We start from the raw sequence: 22,787 nt of genomic DNA, 5'->3' as shown, positions 1-22,787 counted from the left end.
ACGCGCTGTAATACATTGTGGCTACGGAGTGGATCTTTAAAGGGACAGTCTACTCACTCCAAATGTTTTATTGTTTAGAAAGATAGATAATCCCTTTACTACCCATTCTCCAGTTTTGCATAACCAACACAGTTATATCCATACACGTTTCCTTCCATAAGGCAGGGAGAGTCCACAACTTCATTCCATACTATTGGGAAATACAACACCTGGCCGCCAAGAGGAGGCAAAGACACCCCCAACCAAAGGCTTAAATATCCCTCCGTCGTCCCCTATCCCCCAGTCATTCTTTGCCTTTCGTCACTATAGGAGATGGCAGAGAAGTGTCAGAAGATTTGGATAGTCCTGTAATGGGTATGTTCCCTTCAAAGAAAGGACTGGAGTTTTAAGCAGTCATGTCAACCTCTCAGTGAGAGATTTGATGAAAGTTAGAGTCTGGAGATGCAGGGAAAGTTTTTCTGCGATCTCATCCAGACTGCCGACTAACCGCTCCCGGGCAATCAGTGTTGACAAGTTAAACTGCTTGCTTTTACACACTCAAGTCCATATCAGAGGCGTCACTGCAAGACTGTCACACTTTAAGAGGCTGTGCCTGTTCCACAGCATGGATCCTGGAGGTAAGATCATTTTATATATACATTGCTATACAGGGTCACAGTGTGGCTCCTTTATGCCTCGATAGGATCAAGGGTTAATATCTCCTTTAGGTAAATTATTTGAACAGCAAGGGGTTATTTATAACTGCTTTCATGTTAGAATTTTTTTTGGGGGGCTCATAGACTGCTTTTGGCTTGGAACAAACAGGTTTCACTTTTCTCCAACATAGGTGTGTCCGGTCCACGGCGTCATCCTTACTTGTGGGATATTCTCTTCCCCAACAGGAAATGGCAAAGAGCCCAGCAAAGCTGGTCACATGATCCCTCCTAGGCTCCGCCTTCCCCAGTCATTCTCTTTGCCGTTGTACAGGCAACATCTCCACGGAGATGGCTTAGAGTTTTTTAGTGTTTAACTGTAGTTTTTATTATTCAATCAAGAGTTTGTTATTTTAAAATAGTGCTGGTATGTACTATTTACTCTGAAACAGAAAAGAGATGAAGATTTCTGTTTGTAAGAGGAAAATGATTTTAGCAACCGTTACTAAAATCGATGGCTGTTTCCACACAGGACTGTTGAGAGGAATTAACTTCAGTTGGGGGAACAGTGAGCAGACTTTTGCTGCTTGAGGTATGACACAATCTAACAAGACGATGTAATGCTGGAAGCTGTCATTTTCCCTATGGGATCCGGTAAGCCATTTTTATTACAGAAAGAAAAAAAGGGCTTCACAAGGGCTTTTTAAGACTGTAGACATTTTCTGGGCTAAATCGATTTATATATAAACATATTTTATACTCCATAGCCTTGAGGAATTATTTTAATCTTGGGAATTATGTAAAATAACCGGCAGGCACTGTATTGGACACCTTATTCTCTAGGGGCTTTCCCTAATCATAGGCAGAGTCTCATTTTCGCGCCTGTATTGCGCACTTGTTTTTGAGAAGCATGACATGCAGATGCATGTGTGAGGAGCTCTGATACATAGAAAACACTTTCTGAAGGCGTCATTTGGTATCGTATTCCCCTTTGGGCTTGGTTGGGTCTCAGCAAAGCAGATACCAGGGACTGTAAAGGGGTTAAATATAAAAACGGCTCCGGTTCCGTTATTTTAAGGGTTAAAGCTTCCAAATTTGGTGTGCAATACTTTTAAGGCTTTAAGACACTGTGGTGAAATTTTGGTGAATTTTGAACAATTCCTTCATACTTTTTCGCAATTGCAGTAATAAAGTGTGTTCAGTTTAAAATTTAAAGTGACAGTAACGGTTTATTTTAAAACGTTTTTTTGTACTTTGTTATCAAGTTTTTGCCTGTTTAACATGTCTGAACTACCAGATAGACTGTGTTCTGAATGTGGGGAAGCCAAGGTTCCTTCTCATTTAAATAGATGTGATTTATGTGACACAAAATTTAGAGAAAATGATGCCCAAGATGATTCCTCAAGTGAGGGGAGTAAGCATGGTACTGCATCATCCCCTCCTTCGTCTACACCAGTCTTGCCCACACAAGAGGCCCCTAGTACATCTAGCGCGCCAATACTCCTTACTATGCAACAATTAACGGCTGTAATGGATAATTCTATCAAAAACATTTTAGCCAAAATGCCCACTTATCAGCGAAAGCGCGACTGCTCTGTTTTAGAAAATACTGAAGAGCATGAGGACGCTGATGATATTGGTTCTGAAGGGCCCCTACACCAGTCTGAGGGGGCCAGGGAGGTTTTGTCTGAGGGAGAAATTTCAGATTCAGGGAAAATTTCTCAACAAGCTGAACCTGATGTGATTACATTTAAATTTAAATTGGAACATCTCCGCGCTTTGCTTAAGGAGGTGTTATCCACTCTGGATGATTGTGAGAATTTGGTCACTCCAGAGAAACTATGTAAAATGGACAAGTTCCTAGAGGTCCCGGGGCCCCCCGAAGCTTTTCCTATACCCAAGCGGGTGGCGGACATTGTAAATAAAGAATGGGAAAGGCCCGGTATACCTTTCGTCCCTCCCCCCATATTTAAAAAATTGTTTCCTATGGTCGACCCCAGAAAGGACTTATGGCAGACAGTCCCCAAGGTCGAGGGGGCGGTTTCTACTCTAAACAAACGCACCACTATACCCATAGAAGATAGTTGTGCTTTCAAAGATCCTATGGATAAAAAATTAGAAGGTTTGCTTAAAAAGATGTTTGTTCAGCAAGGTTACCTTCTACAACCAATTTCATGCATTGTTCCTGTCACTACAGCCGTGTGTTTCTGGTTCGATGAGCTAGAAAAGGCGCTCAATAATAATTCTTCTTCTTATGAGGAGATTATGGACAGAATTCATGCTCTCAAATTGGCTAATTCTTTCACCCTAGACGCCACTTTGCAATTGGCTAGGTTAGCGGCGAAAAATTCTGGTTTTGCTATTGTGGCGCGCAGAGCGCTTTGGTTAAAATCTTGGTCAGCGGATGCGTCTTCCAAGAACAAATTGCTTAGCATTCCTTTCAAGGGGAAAACGCTGTTTGGCCCTGACTTGAAAGAGATTATCTCTGATATCACTGGGGGCAAGGGCCACGCCCTTCCTCAGGATAGGTCTTTCAAGGCCAAAAATAAACCTAATTTTCGTCCCTTTCGCAGAAACGGACCAGCCCCAAGTGCAACGTCCTCTAAGCAAGAGGGTAATACTTCTCAAGCCAAGCCAGCCTGGAGACCAATGCAAGGCTGGAACAAAGGAAAGCAGGCCAAGAAACCTGCCACTGCTACCAAGACAGCATGAGATGTTGGCCCCCGATCCGGGACCGGATCTGGTGGGGGGGCAGACTCTCTCTCTTCGCTCAGGCTTGGGCAAGAGATGTTCTGGATCCTTGGGCACTAGAAATAGTCTCCCAAGGTTATCTTCTGGAATTCAAGGGGCTTCCCCCAAGGGGGAGGTTCCACAGGTCTCGATTGTCTTCAGACCACATAAAAAAACAGGCATTCTTACATTGTGTAGAAGACCTGTTAAAAATGGGAGTGATTCATCCTGTTCCATTAGGAGAACAAGGGATGGGGTTCTACTCCAATCTGTTCGTAGTTCCCAAAAAAGAGGGAACATTCAGACCAATCTTAGATCTCAAGATCCTAAACAAGTTTCTCAAGGTTCCATCGTTCAAAATGGAAACCATTCGAACAATTCTTCCTTCCATCCAGGAAGGTCAATTCATGACTACGGTGGATTTAAAGGATGCGTATCTACATATTCCTATCCACAAGGAACATCATCGGTTCCTAAGGTTCGCATTCCTGGACAAGCATTACCAGTTTGTGGCACTTCCGTTCGGATTAGCCACTGCTCCAAGGATTTTCACAAAGGTACTAGGGTCCCTTCTAGCGGTGCTAAGACCAAGGGGCATTGCAGTAGTACCTTACTTGGACGACATTCTGATTCAAGCGTCGTCCCTTCCTCAAGCAAAGGCTCACACGGACATTGTCCTGGCCTTTCTCAGATCTCACGGGTGGAAAGTGAACGTAGAAAAAAGTTCTCTATCTCCGTCAACAAGGGTTCCCTTCTTGGTAACAATAATAGACTCCTTAGAAATGAGGATTTTTCTGACAGAGGCCAGAAAATCAAAACTTCTAAACTCTTGTCAAATACTTCATTCTGTTCCTCTTCCTTCCATAGCGCAGTGCATGGAAGTAATAGGTTTGATGGTAGCGGCAATGGACATAGTTCCTTTTGCGCGAATTCATCTAAGACCATTACAACTGTGCATGCTCAGTCAGTGGAATGGGGACTATACAGACTTGTCTCCGACGATACAAGTAAATCAGAGGACCAGAGATTCACTCCGTTGGTGGCTGTCCCTGGACAACCTGTCACAGGGGATGAGCTTCCGCAGACCAGAGTGGGTCATTGTCACGACCGACGCCAGTCTGGTGGGCTGGGGCGCGGTCTGGGGACCCCTGAAAGCTCAGGGTCTTTGGTCTCGGGAAGAATCTCTTCTACCGATAAATATTCTGGAACTGAGAGCGATACTCAATGCTCTCAAGGCTTGGCCTCAGCTAGCAAAGGCCAAGTTCATACGGTTTCAATCAGACAACATGACGACTGTTGCGTACATCAACCATCAGGGGGGAACAAGGAGTTCCCTGGCGATGGAAGAAGTGACCAAAATCATTCAATGGGCGGAGACTCACTCCTGCCACTTGTCTGCAATCCACATCCCAGGAGTGGAAAATTGGGAAGCGGATTTTCTGAGTCGTCAGACATTTCATCCGGGGGAGTGGGAACTCCATCCGGAAATCTTTGCCCAAATTACTCAATTGTGGGGCATTCCAGACATGGATCTGATGGCCTCTCGTCAGAACTTCAAGGTTCCTTGCTACGGGTCCAGATCCAGGGATCCCAAGGCGACTCTAGTAGATGCACTAGTAGCACCTTGGACCTTCAAACTAGCTTATGTATTTCCGCCGTTTCCTCTCATCCCCAGGCTGGTAGCCAGGATCAATCAGGAGAGAGCATCGGTGATCTTGATAGCTCCTGCGTGGCCACGCAGGACTTGGTATGCAGACCTGGTGAATATGTCATCGGCTCCACCATGGAAGCTACCTTTGAGACGAGACCTTCTTGTTCAAGGTCCGTTCGAACATCCGAATCTGGTCTCACTCCAACTGACTGCTTGGAGATTGAACGCTTGATCTTATCAAAGCGAGGGTTCTCAGATTCTGTCATTGATACTCTTGTTCAGGCCAGAAAGCCTGTAACTAGAAAAATTTACCACAAAATATGGAAAAAATATATCTGTTGGTGTGAATCTAAAGGATTCCCTTGGGACAAGGTAAAAATTCCTAAGATTCTATCCTTTCTTCAAGAAGGTTTGGAGAAAGGATTATCTGCTAGTTCCTTGAAGGGACAGATTTCTGCCTTGTCTGTGTTACTTCACAAAAAGCTGGCAGCTGTGCCAGATGTTCAAGCCTTTGTTCAGGCTCTGGTTAGAATCAAGCCTGTTTACAAACCTTTGACTCCTCCTTGGAGTCTCAATTTAGTTCTTTCAGTTCTTCAGGGGGTTCCGTTTGAACCCTTACATTCCGTTGATATTAAGTTATTATCTTGGAAAGTTTTGTTTTTGGTTGCAATCTCTTCTGCTAGAAGAGTTTCAGAATTATCTGCTCTGCAGTGTTCTCCTCCTTATCTGGTGTTCCATGCAGATAAGGTGGTTTTACGTACTAAACCTGGTTTTTTTTTTTCCGAAAGTTGTTTCTAACAAAAACATTAACCAGGAGATAGTCGTGCCTTCTTTGTGTCCGAATCCAGTTTCAAAGAAGGAACGTTTGTTGCACAATTTGGATGTTGTTCGTGCTCTAAAATTCTATTTAGATGCTACAAAGGATTTTAGACAAACATCTTCCTTGTTTGTCGTTTATTCTGGTAAAAGGAGAGGTCAAAAAGCAACTTCTACCTCTCTCTCTTTTTGGATTAAAAGCATCATCAGATTGGCTTATGAGACTGCCGGACGGCAGCCTCCTGAAAGAATCACAGCTCATTCCACTAGGGCTGTGGCTTCCACATGGGCCTTCAAGAACGAGGCTTCTGTTGATCAGATATGTAAGGCAGCGACTTGGTCTTCACTGCACACTTTTACTAAATTTTACAAGTTTGATACTTTTGCTTCTTCTGAGGCTATTTTTGGGAGAAAGGTTTTGCAAGCCGTGGTGCCTTCCATCTAGGTGACCTGATTTGCTCCTTCCCTTCATCCGTGTCCTAAAGCTTTGGTATTGGTTCCCACAAGTAAGGATGACGCCGTGGACCGGACACACCTATGTTGGAGAAAACAGAATTTATGTTTACCTGATAAATTACTTTCTCCAACGGTGTGTCCGGTCCACGGCCCGCCCTGGTTTTTTAATCAGGTCTGATAATTTATTTTCTTTAACTACAGTCACCACGGTATCATATGGTTTCTCCTATGCAAATATTCCTCCTTTACGTCGGTCGAATGACTGGGGAAGGCGGAGCCTAGGAGGGATCATGTGACCAGCTTTGCTGGGCTCTTTGCCATTTCCTGTTGGGGAAGAGAATATCCCACAAGTAAGGATGACGCCGTGGACCGGACACACCGTTGGAGAAAGTAATTTATCAGGTAAACATAAATTCTGTTTTTATTTTGGTGTGTTGCGCAGCTCATAATAGCTTGGCGCCTGTTTCATAGCAGGGGAAGTCCTGTCCTACGCTCTATGTGACTGGGTGCAGCCTTTTTTTCCTACGATCTTGCTGTGAACATCGCTCCTAGGAGAGCATTTTCTCTGTTAGCTGTCTGGGTCTAGGAGGTGGTGAGTGCCCCAGCCATTGGGATTATAAAGGTGCCGTTTTTTTTAATAAAGTGTTTACTTTTTGTCTGTTCTTCTGTGAATATATCCTAGCTATGGATGACTCGGATATTACATTAGAAGGTTCTGCTCCTTCTGTACTGATTAATAATTCCTGTTTATATTGTGAGGAGGTCGTAGTTTGCCCGCCTGCTCAATTTTGTTCCATTTGCCTAAGCAATGTAAGCACAGGAATCTGGATCCCGAGAGATTACTACCTATTCTACCCTACCCGCTCCATATGCAGTTCCCAGCAGCACAACTAATCCTCCATCTGAAAGGGGCTTTTTTCCTGCAGAGTTTACCGCGCAGTTACAATCGGCGGTGTCTGCGGCCCTGTGTGCCTTACCTCGCTCTAATAAGCGCCAGAGAAAGGTTAAACATAGTTCTCCTGATTTAGAGTCTTCTAAATATTTGTTGGATTTAGCTATTATGTCCCAGCTATTCGAGGATGAGTTAACCTCTGTAGCTTCAGAGAGTGAACTTTCTGAGTCTTCAATTTCTAAACCTCCTTCAGTAGAGGAACCCCCCTTTAGATTTAAAATTGAGCATCTGCGTTTTTTATTAAAAGGAGGATCTGTCTACGCTAGAGGTTCCAGAGGCTAAACTCCCTATGGAACTTAATATCCCTAAATTAGACAGGGTTTATGAAGACAGAAAGGTCCCTCTGACTTTTCCTGTGCCAGTTAAGATGGCGAACATTATTAGTAACGAATGGGAAAGAATAGGAACTTCTTTTTCTCCCTCATCTACTTTTAAAAGATTATTCCCGGTCCCTGACTCTCAATTAGAATTATGGGGCTCCATCCCTAAGGTGGATGGTGCTATTTCTACGCTGGCTAAGCGTACTACTATACCCCTGGAGGATAGTTCCTCTTTCAGAGAGCCTATGGATAAGAAAATGGAAACCTTTCTGAGGAAGATGTTTCAACATACAGGGTTTTTATTTCAACTGGCGGCACCTGTAGCCGCGGTTGTTGGAGCAGCAACCTACTGGTACGACACTCTGTCGGCACTTACTGTGGTGGAGACTCCCCTTGAGGATATTAAGGAGAGAATTAAGGCTCTGAGAATTGCTTACTCCCTCATCTCTGACGCAAATATGCAGATTTTTCGCATAAATGCAAAGGCTTCTGGCTTTGCGGTCCTAACCCGCCGTGCTCTCTGGTTGAAGTCTTGGTCTGCGGATATTATTTCTAAATCCAGACTCCTTTCTCTTCCTTTCAAGGGGAAGATTTTATTCGGTCCAGGGCTGGACTCCATTATTTCTACGGTTACCGGAGGGAAGGGTTCCTTCCTACCGCAGGACAAGAAAAATAGGCCTAAGAGTCGGCAATTGTCTAATTTTAGTTCCGACCGATCTTGATGACGGCAATCCTCATCTAAATCCGAGCAGCCCAAGGGTACTTGGAAGCAGTCTCAGTCCTAGAATAAGTCCAAACAGATTAAGGAACCCACCGAAAACAAATCGGCATGAAGGGGTGGCCCTCGATCCGGGATCATATTGAGTAGGGGGCAGACTGTCTGTTTTTTCAGACGCTTGGTTCCAGGATGTACAGGATCCTTGGGTCCTGGAGATTGTATCTCAAGGATACAGGAAAGGATTCAAGTCTCATCCGCCCAGGGGCAGATTCCTACTCTCCAGTCTGTCTACAAGACCAGAAAAGAGGGCTGTCTTCTTAGGTTGCGTACAGGATCTCTCCTCTCTAGGAGTAATTGTCCCGGTACCTACAGCAGAAAGAGGTTTGTGGTTTTATTCCAACCTTTTCGTGGTTTCAAAGAAGGAGGGAACTTTTCGTCCAATTCCTAAACAAGTTTCTGAGTGTTCCCTTATTCAAGATGGAGACAATTCGGTCCATCCTTTCTCTAGTTCAGGAAGGACAGTTTTTTACTACAATAGATCTGAAGGATGCATACCTTCTATACACAGGGAACATTTTTAGTTCCTGAGGTTTACTTTTCTGGACCAGCACTTCCAGTTCATAGCTCTTCCGTTTGGCCTAGCTAATGCTCCAATGATATTTTTGATGGTTCTGGGAGCTCTTCTAGCCATTGTCAGAACACGAGGTATTGCAGTAGTGTCTTACTTGGATGATATCTTGGTACAAACACCATCTTTTCATCTAGCTGAAGAACATTCAGAGTCCCTTCTCAATCTTCTGCAATCACATGGATGGAAGATAAATTTGGAAAAGAGTTCTCTTACTCCAAGTACAAGGGTGAATTTCCTGGGAACAATAATAGACTCCATATCCATGAGAATATTCCTCACAGATCAGAGACGTTGCAAACTAACTTTTGCATGTCTTGCCCTCCAGGCCTCCTCGAGACCCTCAGTGGCTCAGTGTATGGAGGTGATCGGACTCATGGTGTCCTGTTTAGACATCATTCCTTTTGCCATATTCCATCTCAGACCCTTACAACTATGCATGCTCAGACAATGGAACGGCGACATTCAGATCTGTCTCAACAGATCATGCTGGACAACCTGTGGAGAGACTCGCTCTCCTGGTGGCTCTGTCCAGATCATCTGTCCCAAGGCACGTGCTTCTTGAGACAATCCTGGGAGATAGTGACTACGGACACAAGCCTTTCTGGCTGGGGAGCTGTTTGGGGTACCAAGTTGGCCCAAGGTCTGTGGACTCAGGAGGAGTCCTCCCTTCTAATCAGTATTTTGGAACTCTGAGCAGTCTTCAATGCCTTGAAGGCGTGGCCCCTTCTGGGTTCATCCTAGTTTATCAGATTCCAATCAGACAATATAACCTTGGTTGCCTATATCAACCATCAGGGGGGGAATGAGAAGTTCCTTGGCAATGAGAGAAGTATCTCAGATACTAGAGTGGGTGGAGATCACAGATATACGCTGTCAGCGATCCACATTCCGGGTGTGGACAACTGGGAAGCGGACTTCCTCAGCAGGCAATCTTTTCACCCAGGGAAATGGTCTCTCCACCCCGAGGTGTTTGCGGAGATATGCAGCGGGTCGAGGTTGAGGGATCCTCAGGCGGAACTGATAGATGCCCTATCAGTACCATAGAGGTTCAGAGTCATATATCTTTTTCCTCCATTACCGCTTCTCCCTCGTGTGGTGGCTTGCATCAAGCAGGAGCGAGCGTCAGTGATTCTGATTGCTCCGTCGTGGCTTCGAAGGACATGGTTTGAGGATCTGGTGGGGATGTCCTCATCTCCTCAGTGAAGGTTACTTTGTCGCAGAGATCTGCTGATACAGGCTCCCTTCGTTCAGCAAAGGATTCTCTGAGGCTGACTGCGTGGAGATTGAACGCTTAGTCTTAGCCAAGAGAGGATTTTCTGAGAGTGTTATCAACACTCTGGTTCAAACTCGTAAGCTAGTTACTTGTCGTATCTACCATAAAGTGTGGAGGACTTGCTTGTACTGGTGTGTATCTGTCCTGTAGGGACAGATATCGGCCCTGTCGGTGTTACTGCACAAAAGATTGTCTGAGCTTCCGGATGTGCAGTCCTTTAAGGCTCTGGCTAGGATCAGACCTGTGTGTAGATCTGGGGCTCCGCCTTGGAGCTTCAATCTTGTTCTTAGTGCTTTGCAGCAGGCTCTGTTTGAGCCTATGCAAACTGTTGACATTTAAGTTGTTATCTTGGAAGGTTCTTTTTTTTTGTTGGCTATTGCCTCTGCGTGCAGAGTTTCTGAGATTTTCTTTGCAATGTGACCTCCCTCCCCTTATCTGGTTTTTCATGTTGATAAGGCGGTTTTACGCACTAAACTAGGGTTCCTCCCTAAGGTGGTGTTGAATCGTAACATTATTCAAGAAATTGTTGTTCCTTCCTTGTGTCCTAATCCTCCTTCAGCGAAGGAACGTTTGCTTCAAAGTCTAGATGTGGTTCGTGCCTTGAAGTTCTATCTTCAGGCTACTAAGGAATTCAGACAATCTTCCTCTGTTGGTCATCTATACAGGGAAGTGTAAGGGGCAGAAGGCTACTATTACTTCCCTATCTTTCTTGTTGAGGAGTGTCATCCACTTAGCTTATGAGACAGCGGGATGACAGCGTCCTGAGAGGATAACGGCTTATTCCACTGGAGCAATAGCTTCCTCTTGGGCTTTTAAGAACGAAGCCTCAATGAATCAGATTTGTAAGGCGGCTACCTGGTCCTCCTTACACACTTTTTATAAATTTTACAAGTTTGTTGTGTTTTATTCAGCTAAAGCAGTTTTCGGGAGAAAAATTTGCAGGCTGTGGTACCCTCAGAATAGAGTCTGCCTCTTTTTTCTGTTCCATTCCGTTATTCATTCAGTGTCCTCTGGAGCTTTGGTATAGTTTTCCCAACAGTAAGGAATGAAGTTGTGGACTCTCCTTGCCTTATGGAAGGAAAACATAATTTATGCTTACCAGATAAATTCCTTTTCTTCCTGGCAGGGAGAGTCCACAACCCCGCCCGTAATTTATGTTTTGATGGGCGGCTTCCTTTTTTATATTGTTTCTTCTAGCATCTTGATGTTTCTCCTACTTTTCCTTGTTCCCTCGGCAGAATGACTGGGGAATTGGGGAAGTGGGAGGGATATTTAAGCCTTTGGCTGGGGTGTCTTTGTCTCCTCCTGGTTCCCAGGTGTTGTATTTCCCCAACAGTAAGGAATGAAGTTGTGGACTCTCCCTGTCAGGAAGGAAAGGAATTTATCTGGTAAGCAAAAATTATGTTTTTACCTCTGTGATTACCTTGTATCTAAGCATCTTCTGACTGCAGCCTATTCACATGACTTTGTATTTATCTATTGACTTGCATTTTAGCAAATTAATGCTGTGTCCTGCACGACTCCATGGGAGAGAGCATGTTATCTAAATGGCCCACATGAATTAGCAGTCCTTTGTGGTGATAAACAAATAAAAAAAACGTAATAAAAGGCAGTCTGTAGTGGCTTAGAAAGAGGCAGAAATTTAGAGGTTTAAATGTTATAAAGTTTATTAATATAACAATGTTGGTTGTGCAAAGCTGGGGAATGGGAAGTAAAGGCGTTATCTAACATTTTAAACAATAACTGTTTTGGTGTAGACTGTCCCTTTAAGTGTTTAACCTGTTGAACTATAGTTTGCAAAATCAATGTACATCATTTAAAAAATATATATCTTATTACGGTTTGCTTCATAAGATTCTAAAATGATCAAAACCTTTTTATAGCAGTTTGGGCGGGCTGCTTTATATAAATCATACATATACAAAAATAGGGAATTGATGCTTCTAAATATGTTGTATAGTAAAGAAAAAGCGAATTCTAGTAGAATAATCGTTTAATATGTACAGTTATATTAATATTACATTTTATATGGTAAGAAATATTTGAGGTTACAAGTGACCTACATGATCATTTCTGGACTGGCTGCAGCTCCTTGTCGAATTTAATTGTTTAATATATTTCTAAATTATTATTTTTTTTCATAAGAATTATTTTGATGTGAACTTTGGATTTTTCTGAAATAATTTTCTAACCTATCTTCACATGTTTTTTGTTGTGATTTTGCAGAGGGTGATGAGACGGGTGTTATGGACAGCCTTCTGGAAGCTTTGCAGTCAGGAGCTGCCTTTAGACGGAAAAGAGGTCCGCGGCAAGGTAAATACCTTTTATAATATGTTCAGCTACTAATCTGGCTACGGGGACTAGTAAACACTGCATTAACATGTCCACTTATTTATTTATAAAGAACATTGTACTTTAAGTAATGACTTATTTTGTTTAGATGTACTGTATATGTTTTTACAAAAATATATAATAAAAGTAAGTTTTTCGTTTCATAGGACATGCATATGTATAGTTATACAGAATGGCCTGTTCAGGATATGTTATAATATTTTAGACCTGCTAAATATTTCATCATTTGTTCTCTTCACACACACTATAGGCTTATCCATAACTCTAATCCTAACTTTTAGCCATAACGCCATAAGTCTAGCGCTACCCCTAACAGTACGTTTAACCTTGTCCTAGCTTTATCACTTACAATAACTCTAACCCTAGTCCTAACCATAGTGTTAACTATAGCTGTAACCCTGGCACTAACAATTATTATATTTTTAAAAATAGATCAAAAACAACAATTGCAACTGATATACATTTATTATAGTTTATTTTCAGTGTCCATGTTATAAACATTTACAGGAAAATGATATATTTGTTTAAAACGAGAACCAATCTCTGTCAGACAAACATGGAATTGTTAATGTGACATACAGTGATAGCATAAATGTATACACAGCTTTTTAGGGCACCGGGTGCTTTTGTTATTTGTTGAAATACACTTAATCATCCTATAAAATGTATGATTAAGCTGTGACACACAATGGTGTTGTTTTTTGAACTTGCAGGCACAGGCTGTTCTATTTGAGATATTAGACATGCAGCAGAAGCTTCATGTTGTTACTTGGCATTTAGCTTTGGCAGAAGAGCCAGAAAGAAAGGAACTGCCTGTACTTGTAAGGAAAGAAAGTTTTGGTGTTTTACCTCTGCATGTTTTTGGAGAGGTTTACACCAAATGTTAAACTTAATTTTGGAATGCCCATGCCCCCTTTAGGTCTCGATTTTTCAAGCCCTTCTCCTCCATGTGACTGCAGGTTCACACAGAGAACCTGCAGTCAGGATTTATCAAGCAGCAGTCATCACACTGCTGCTTCCCTACCCTGTTCTCCACCTCTTAGGTGGAGAATTTCAATCTTCCCGGTCTCATCTAACCAGGGAGATTGACAGCTCCTGCCCACGCGTGATTGGCTGTGTGCGGGCAGTGCTTGCATGCAATGTTAAATTCTGGCAGCGGATTGCTGCCCGCTAGAGGAGAGCTCTGGTGGACAGGAGTGAATGTGTATGCCCCTGTCCGCCATGGATTGATAAATCAAGCTCTAAGTATGCATTAGTGTGAATAGTGTTATTGATGTACATGCTCACAGATTTAACCAGAAAAGCACCTTAATCAACTGTCTTTAGTGTACATTTAGTCTTGTCAAATCAAGGCAACATGGTGTATCCTTTGCATAAATAAAAAGAGAGAAGCGCTCAACCTGGGAACGATCAACATCATAATAGCTTGTTCTATGGCTAGTTACCACCCAAGAAGCAGCCTCTTTTTGCTCAATATGTGCTTTTCACAGAGAAGAACTTTCCTGTAGCATATCAGTCTTATACAGTACAGTCCAGCCCCGAAATACCAGGCAATCCCTCTCTGAATGAGAGAAACCGCAAAACCCCAGACGTACGTTTCGACCTAGTGTGGGCCTCGTCAGTGAGGTGCAGCCATACCCTTCTAGGCATACTGAGCAATGGGCCCACGTCTGGATTCCCGCATTACACTTAGGGAGACTTCCCTAAGAGTAATAATTTGCATAAATAAAAAGAGAGAAGCACTCAAACTGAGAACGAACAATATCATAATAAATTGTTCTATGGCTAGTTACCATCCAAGAAGCAAAAAGAGGCTGCTTCTTGGGTGGTAACTAGCCATAGAACAAGCTATTATGCTATTGTTTGTTCCCAGGTTGAGCGCTTTTCTCTTTTTATCCTTATTTTTAATTTGTTTTATAAAAGAGGATGTAAAATCATAGGAATTCATAACAATGTAAATTAAAATATATTTTACATAGACCCCTCCTTCCTGGCAAGCTTTGTTCATTTTGATCCATTCCTGATTCTTCACCTGTGAACTCCTTGGGCAGCAACAGGAATATCAAAGATGTTATCTCACATAAAGTTGTCGTTGGCATCACTAATACCATAAATGACATCACCTACGTCTACCTAAACACTTTCAATAATTGATTCAGTCATCTTGATAGTAACATGTTTCTCATTTACCAGCATTGAAATATAATATTAGCTTACTGGTATGGAGCAGTTTTTTAAAAAAAAACTTTTATTTATAACCAATAAAGGGTGCAAAGTTACAAGGTGCATCATCAGCCCGCCTCGCAGGGTGAGCCAAAAAAAGTAGCAGATATAACAAAACAAGCAGCTGCGACTTCATACAATAACATATCTGTAGCTTTGAAATTTACCATAGGTCAATCTAGTAGATATGGGTTTGCACCACAATATTGGGGTTTTTGACATTATTAACAAACAACCAAACAAACATAAAACAGGGGAGACAGAAGGGGGGGGGAGAAGGAAGGGTAGAGTGGTAAGGGATGGGGGGAACACAGCAAGTGCATACAGTCATATAAATAACATTCCTGCGTGCCTCGCATAGTAATCCATGGCACAACGTGTCAACATTAATACAATATTAGGTCAGTAATAGTGCTGGGCCATGTATATTGGTGAAGACTTTTAAAGTTTACGATATATCAACATATTGCTCGTGAGAGACGTTAAAAGAGCAATGTATGTTGTTCAGTGTTATAAGATAAACAAGCCTAAGCAATCAATTAAGCAACATATCTGCTGAGGTATAGCTAAGAGAGGTAGTGTTAAGGAGGCATATCTGACTTAACTGTTGTATGATATTGTATTGGAGTGCTATTAATTTATTAAATTGAATGAGGGGCACATCTCCTACCGCTTCATTTTATAGATACCAGCAGGAGTTATTAGAGTACCACTATATGTTATCAAGCGTAGACATGGTTGTGGGTATATAGTTTAAACTATAGCTGTCGAATTAGGTTTTTCAGATACTCCAGGAAAGATCTAGAAGTGGGTGGACATCAGGGCCATAGATGCATAAAAAAATGATTACTCTTTTGACATGACAAACTGAGTATGAGGTGAAGTGTGTAGTTCATGCAATTCAACTCCCAGAATCTAACTAGCTGCACCAACAAGTGTATATTTTCATCTGTCATGGCCAAAGATAAATTAGTGAGGTTTAAGGGGTGAGAGGAGGTACACATACATTGTCATTTTCTACAGAAGGTGTTGTATACTGCCATGGGGGTGTTTAAAGATACCAGTACCTGTTGATTTATACTATTTGCAGAGCATTATTTACGCTATGGTGGGGATAAAAAAAAACTTTCCTGCTGTGTGAAGAGTATTATATCAAGAAGAAAACAAGCATAACACAAGGCATCAACAATTATATCAGAGAGGCAATTCAGTTAAACTTGCAATGGAGATACCTAAAGGCTAATAATGTAAACCTAGGCGGATATTACAGTATAGGGAATAATAATGAAATGTAATGTGTTATGGGATTTGTAATTTACACTCTTTGCACCAGCTATTTACAAATAACTACCATTGCTTCAGGCGGGCACTGAGTCTCCAAACCTTGAACACTCAAAATACAAACAGTAAATAAATAGTACAGACCGGATAAAACAGAACAAAGTGAAAACAAAATACAATTGATATGTCAAGACAAATACTTCAGCTATTTCAGGTCAGAAACCTATGAGAGCAATATTAGAGAAGGTAAATTAAAAATATAGGCTGTTGAAAATATCAAGACATATTGCCTATGTCTGAAAACTAAAAAACAAGATCTTGTGAGAGGTGCGGCATTAAACACAGGTGTGCATGAACATTGTATATATTCTCTCTGTTCTCTTCCAAACACATATCCGATAAACCTTGTAAGAGAAGACAATAAAGATCTACCTTTTGAGGCCATATGCGCTGGAGAAACTACCTTACGTGTGTAAGTAACTAAGAAAATGTTTAGTCAATTATAAGGCATAATGATGGAAAACAAACAGTCCCCCACAATGCTTTCCATGTAGACTTTCAGCCTATGCCTGTTGTTGGGTGATAGTTGTGCTGTTGCACAAACCCTGCAAAGTGTAGGGAAGTCCAGACTATAGGCGCTAACCCAGAGCAAAGCTGCAAAGAGACACCACGGAGTGAAGTCAGGGATGGCTGCACAAACAACTCCATTCCAAAAATATGCAGCAGACGGGGTGCCAGAAATCGCAAGTGACTGGTGTAGATCATGAAAGATTATGCTATTCGGGGTCCGGTGGGAGGAATAACAAATTTCAGAAACCTGCTGGGACTTAGAGGTATCTTGGTTTATTGCGGTAGTATCATGTGTCTCTGTGTCCGAGTTTGTGAGCGTACATGCAGGCAGACTCTGGATTTCATCACAGCTCAATACCTCTTTAGATGTAGTTGCCATCGCGGTGACAGCAAAGGCTCTTGTAGACACATGTCCCAGTGTTGAAGAGACCAATGGGCCTGTGACGGAGTATGTAGGAGAGGCTGTAGGCAAGTTTTGAATTTCAGCAGAATACAGACCTGCTTTAGCCATCACGGTGACTTCGGAGGTTACTGCTACCTCAGTCGCCCATACAATATGATGGTGAAGGAAATCCGGTGTAGAGGAATCCGCCATCTGATTAGTCAGACCTGTCTTAGATTTTTTATCTGCCTCTAAGCAAGGGTCTTGTTCCTCTGCTTTTGCACTACTACGCTGAAAGAAACTTTCCTGTGTAGTGTCCCAATTGTTGTCGGGTAAAACAGCTTCTAGTCGGCGCCATTTTGTCAGAGTATCCTCGGGTCCCAGTGCCCGGATCTCATCTATCAAATGCTGCGTGGCCTCACCCAGCTTAACAAATTTTGGCTGTAACAATTCTTTCAAGGAGAGCATAATTTCTGTACATTGGTAATTCACTGCGGGTGAATAAGGTGTCTTGTGTTCCCGGGTTGTATCCGCACAAGACAGAATGTTGCACATAGCTCTGTTTCCAAACCTATTTTCTACTTTCTCTGACTTCTCGGGGGCCAGATGACAACAAATCTGATCCCATAAAGTTCCCGAACAACTAGACTGTTAAGGGAGATTAGGATGGCTTGAGAAATGGCCACTTTCAAGCAAAACGTTAAAGACAATATGCAGAGCTTCACAAACTTGTGGCCATCTTGGGTCGCCGCCCACCCGGAAGTCCATGGAGCAGTTTTTAGCACAAAGATACACAAAAGCTTTGACTCATGTTTACAATAAAGTAATCCAGATCAGCAATTAAAAGTTGTACTACAAAATATTTACATACTATTAATTTAGGCCTGCATTTTTTTTTAATTTGCAGGGTTTTACAATTTCATTACAGTCCAGTTATACACCCTATGACAAGACTCTCCAGTATGTTTGTTGTCTCTCTTGCTGTGCCAGTCAGAGGACAGATGCCAATGAGTTCCTGCTTGTGCAGCAGGGCCAGACATTCTGCAGTATACTTAAAGGGACACTGAACTCACATTTTTTCTTTTTTAATTCTTTTAGAGCATGCAATTTTAAGCAACTTTCTAATTTACTCCTATTATCAATTTTTCTTTGTTCTCTTGCTATCTTTATTTGAAAAACAAGGCATCTAAGCTTTTTTTTCATTCAGGACTCTAGACAGCACTTTTTTATTGGTGGATGCATTTTTCCACCAATCAGCAAGAACAACCCAGGTTGTTCACCAAAAATGGGCCGGCATCTGAACTTACATTCTTGCATTTCAAATAAAGATAGCAAGAGAATGAAGAAAATTTGATAATAGGAGTAAATTAGAAAGTTGCTTAAAATGCCATGTTCTATCTGAATCACAAAAGAAAAAATTTGGGTTCAGTGTCCCTTTAACTATGTTGTATGCAACCCATGCTCTCTAGGGAATGGGAAAAAGCACCATTAACACTATGGTTAGGGCATAATAATAATAACACCTACACATTGTATTGCTTTTGTTGCTGTTCCTAATTATAGTTAAAAATAAAGGGAGTTTCATTTAAATGTCTCTTTACATACTTTAGCTTTATTAGATCTGTAATATTTCTGCAAAGGATAATCCTAATACCAGGACTAGTGGTAAAGCTTGAGGAGTTGATTTGGACACATCGGCTTTTTACCTTACATGTTAAATCAACATGCACCAAAACTAAGCAGACACCTTCACCCTGCAATTTTGGAGTGGTAGCGGAGGGGTGGGTCGAAAGTGCCATACCCTCTATTTTGATTTGTGGATTTGAGGCCTACTTAGTACTTGGTGACTCTGAGTTGTTCTCTTCCCCCCACATTTAATGTACCATATCTAAATGCAAAAATAAAATTACAATTAGAAAAAGTCATCATCTGAAAGTTGAACTGGTGCTGAAGAAACAATATGAAGGTTTCCTGTGTATATGAATATCTACTCCAGGACTGAAGTACAAATGAACATACATTGAAATCCTGAAAATATGACTGGAAAAAAAAAGTATAGTACTTAACAGGATAAAAACAAAGGGCCCAATTCTATAAAGCTCTCTGAGCTTTTGAGATTCTATAAGAAATCTCTCCAGTATCATGAAGCCCCTGTCCTAATTCTATTCTTTTTACCTTGAGAACATTGGCGTTCCCTGCTTTTAAGTGGGTAAACGTGTTGCATACTTTACAATAGGACTCGCACAATAACAAATCACAATTTAAAAATTATATAAAATGAATAAATTAAATAACAAAAAATGTTACTGCTTATTTTATTTTAATATTTTATCACACACAAAAATGGTTACAAATTTGCAAATATATTTTATGGAAATTTTAAAGTATGTATTAAAATACTGCAGGAAATAAACTATTTAAAGTGCACAGTAGAAATTGTAATAAAAATACACTGCATATGCAAAAATGCTGTATCTATAATCCAAAGTTCTAAGCATATAATTTCCCTATTATAAAATGAGTTTCCCCCCTTTGCCTATATGCTGAACAGCGATGTTCCATGGGTAAACATTGTCTGCCAGTTAACTTTTACCCTGAAGATCTCCCTGTTTTTTTATTGCAAACTAAAAGGTGGTGAGATTCTGTCAAAATATGCAAAACACTTATTATCCTCATAGAAAAACACTTGCATATGAAAATAGAGGCAATTGTAGAATATATTGTGCATACATTAATCTGATTTGTATTGGCTGCAGGATTTAATTTTTAAAGTGTTTCCCAGCACATTTTCCCTTTCCAATAAGCTCTATTACTTCTACTGGAGACAACTTGCAAGCCCCTTGGTAATAGTACTTATTAAGGGCATCCCTCGTGAGTGTCGGCGTGTTTTTTCTCAGCAAAGTTTTAATAATCTGAGACAATTTTACATTAGATCGATAGTTCTTTAAGTACCTCTACCTCTATTTTTTTTTTTAAACAAATGTAACATCATTATCTGGCATTTTATTTTCAGATATTTACCTTAACATTCAGTTATGTTGTTTTTTTTTATTTTTAATGCAAGGTGTTATCAATATTTATTTTATTTAGCTAGGCAGCAATGTTTAAATTCATAGCAACAATTACATATTCATGAGTCAGGGCCGCATGTGGTAATAATTTTGTCTGATAATTTACTCCAGCATGATGCTTATTAATTACTTAAAGTGATAGTCTAGTCAAAATTAAACTTTCATGATTCAGATAGAGCATGCAATTTAAGCAACTTTCTAATTTACTCCTATTATCAATTTTTCTTCGTTCAGCACCCTGGGTAGCGCTTGCTGATTGGTGGCTACATTTAGACCCCAATCAGCAAGCGCTACCCAGGTGCTGAACCAAAAAATGGGCTGGCTCGTAAGCTTACATTCTTGCCTTTTTAAATAAAGATACCAAAATTGATAATAGGAGTAAATTAGAAAGTTGCTTTAAATTGCATGCTCTATCTCACTCATAAAAGTTTAATTTTAACTAGACTATCCCTTTAACACTGATCAATACTGATTTCTAGTCTGGAAAAACACTTTACTGGAATAAAAGTATATTCCATGAAACATACACTTTTTAAATATTTGTGTTTATTAAAGGAAGATCATTTTTCCTATTTGATATGTTTAATATTTATTTTATGAGGTGGTGAGTGTCCACAAGCCATTACTCCTAGCCACTAGGAGGAGGCAAAGATTTCCAAAACTCCAAGAGCACTTTATCCCTCCCACCTCTCTGGTATGCCAGTCTTATCTTTTCCTCACAGGAAGAAGGTGAAGAATTGAGGTGCTCCAGATTCTTCATTGAGAGGGGTCCTCATACCGATTTGAGGCCCATTTCTTTAATGTAATTGGCAAGAGTCCATGAGCTAGTGACGTATGGGATATACAATCCTACCAGGAGAGGCAAAGTTTCCCAAACCTCAAAATGCCTATAAATACACCCCTGACCACACCCACAATTCAGTTTTACAAACTTTGCCTCCTATGGAGGTGGTGAAGTAAGTTTGTGCTAAGATTTCTACGTTGACATGCGCTTCTCAGCATTTTGAAGCCCGATTCCTCTCAGAGTACAGCGAATGTCAGAGGGACGTGGAGAGTATTACCTATTGAATGCAGTGATTTTCCTAACGGGGGTCTATTTCATAGGTTCTCTGTTATCGGTCGTAGAGATTCATCTCCTACCTCCCTTTTCAAATTGACGATATACTCTCATATACCATTTCCTCTACTGATAACTGTTTCAGTACTGGTTTGGCTATCTGCTATATGTGGATGGGTGTCTTTGGTAAGTATGTTTTTATTTCTTAAGACACCTCAGCTATGGTTTGGCACTTTATGCATTTATATAAAGTTCTAAATATATGTATTGTACTTATATTTGCCATGAGTCAGGTTCATGTATTTCCTTTTGCAGATTGTCCGTTTCATATTTGGGAAAGTTAATATTGATGAAATATTTTTCTTACCTGGTGTTTAGTCTTTTTTCCAATTGACTACTTGTTTTAAATTGCGGGCTGTCTTAGGCTTGCGGGTGCGCTAAATGCCACACTTTATTGCATCATTCTTGGCGCGAGAATTTTTTGGCGTGAAAAGGGCACGTCCGTTGACGCAAGTTCGTCATTTCCGACGTCGTAGTTGATGCAGGGGTTCAAACAGGGTTGCGTTGTTAGTGACGCGAGTGTGTCACTTACGGACATGGTTTTTAATTTTTTATTGCCCCATTGTTTTTGCCTCTTGCCTTTTTCTAAGTCAGAGGGCTATGCTATTTGCATTCTTTCCCATTCCTGATACTGTCATATAAGGAAATTGATCATTTTGCTTTATATGTTGTTATTTCTTTTACATTCTGCAAGATGTCTCAATCTGATCCTGCCTCAGAAGTATCTGCTGGAACTTTGCTACCTGACATCGGTTCTACCAAAGCTAAGTGCATTTGTTGTAAAATTGTGGAGATTATATCTCCTAATGTCATTTGTATTAGTTGTCATGATAAACTTTTACATGCAGTCAGAGTGTCCATCAGTAATAGTACATTGCCAGTTGCAGTTCCTTCAACTTCTAATGTACATGATATACTTGTGAATTTTAAAGAATTAGTAACTGATTCTATTCAGAAGGCTTTGTCTGCATTTCCACCTTCTAATAAGCGTAAGAGGTCTTTTAAAACTTCTCATAAAGTTGATGAAATTTCAAATGACCGACAACATAATGAACTATCCACTTCTGATGAGGATCTATCTGATTCAGAAGATCTTTCCTCAGACATTGACACTGACAAATCTACTTATTTATTTAAACTAAAGTATATGCGTTCTTTGTTAAAAGAAGTGTTAATTACTTTGGATATTGAGGAAGCTAGTTCTCTTGATATTAAAACTAGTAAACGTTTAAATGCTGTTTTTAAACCTACTGTGGTTACTCCAGAGGTTTTTCCTATTCCTGATGCTATTTCTGACATGATTTCTAAGGAATGGAATAAGCCAGGTACTCCTTTTAATCCTTCTGCAAGGTTTACATTTTTTTTATCCTTTACCAGCGGTTGCAATAGAGTTTTGGGAAAAAATCCCCAAAGTTGATGGGGCTATTTCTACTCTTGCTAAACGAACCACTATTCCTATGGAAGATAGTACTTCCTTTAAAGATCCTTTAGATAGGAAGCTTGAATCTTATCTAAGGAAATGCTATTTATATTCAGGTCATCTTCTTAGGCCTGCAATTACTTTGGCTGATGTTGCAGCTGCTTCAACTTTTTGGTTTGAAAATTTAGCGCA

The 22,787-nt window shown here is 40.9% G+C and overlaps 1 protein-coding gene across 1 annotated transcript in view; it reads left to right on the top strand.

Moving 5' to 3' along the window:
* DIAPH1 (diaphanous related formin 1) overlaps positions 1 to 22,787 on the top strand; it is a gene marked incomplete in the record, with an annotated part of 803,068 nt that overhangs the window by 742,869 nt on the left and 37,412 nt on the right. Inside the window, 1 exon segment of the mRNA XM_053718607.1 lies at positions 12,406 to 12,492. Coding sequence (XP_053574582.1) covers positions 12,406 to 12,492 — 87 coding nt within the window.

This window comes from Bombina bombina, chromosome 6 (assembly GCF_027579735.1).
Source record: "Bombina bombina isolate aBomBom1 chromosome 6, aBomBom1.pri, whole genome shotgun sequence".
Lineage (NCBI taxonomy): Eukaryota > Metazoa > Chordata > Amphibia > Anura > Bombinatoridae > Bombina > Bombina bombina.
Note: the sequence above shows the minus strand (reverse complement) of the source record. Positions and strands in the feature narration are given on the sequence as shown.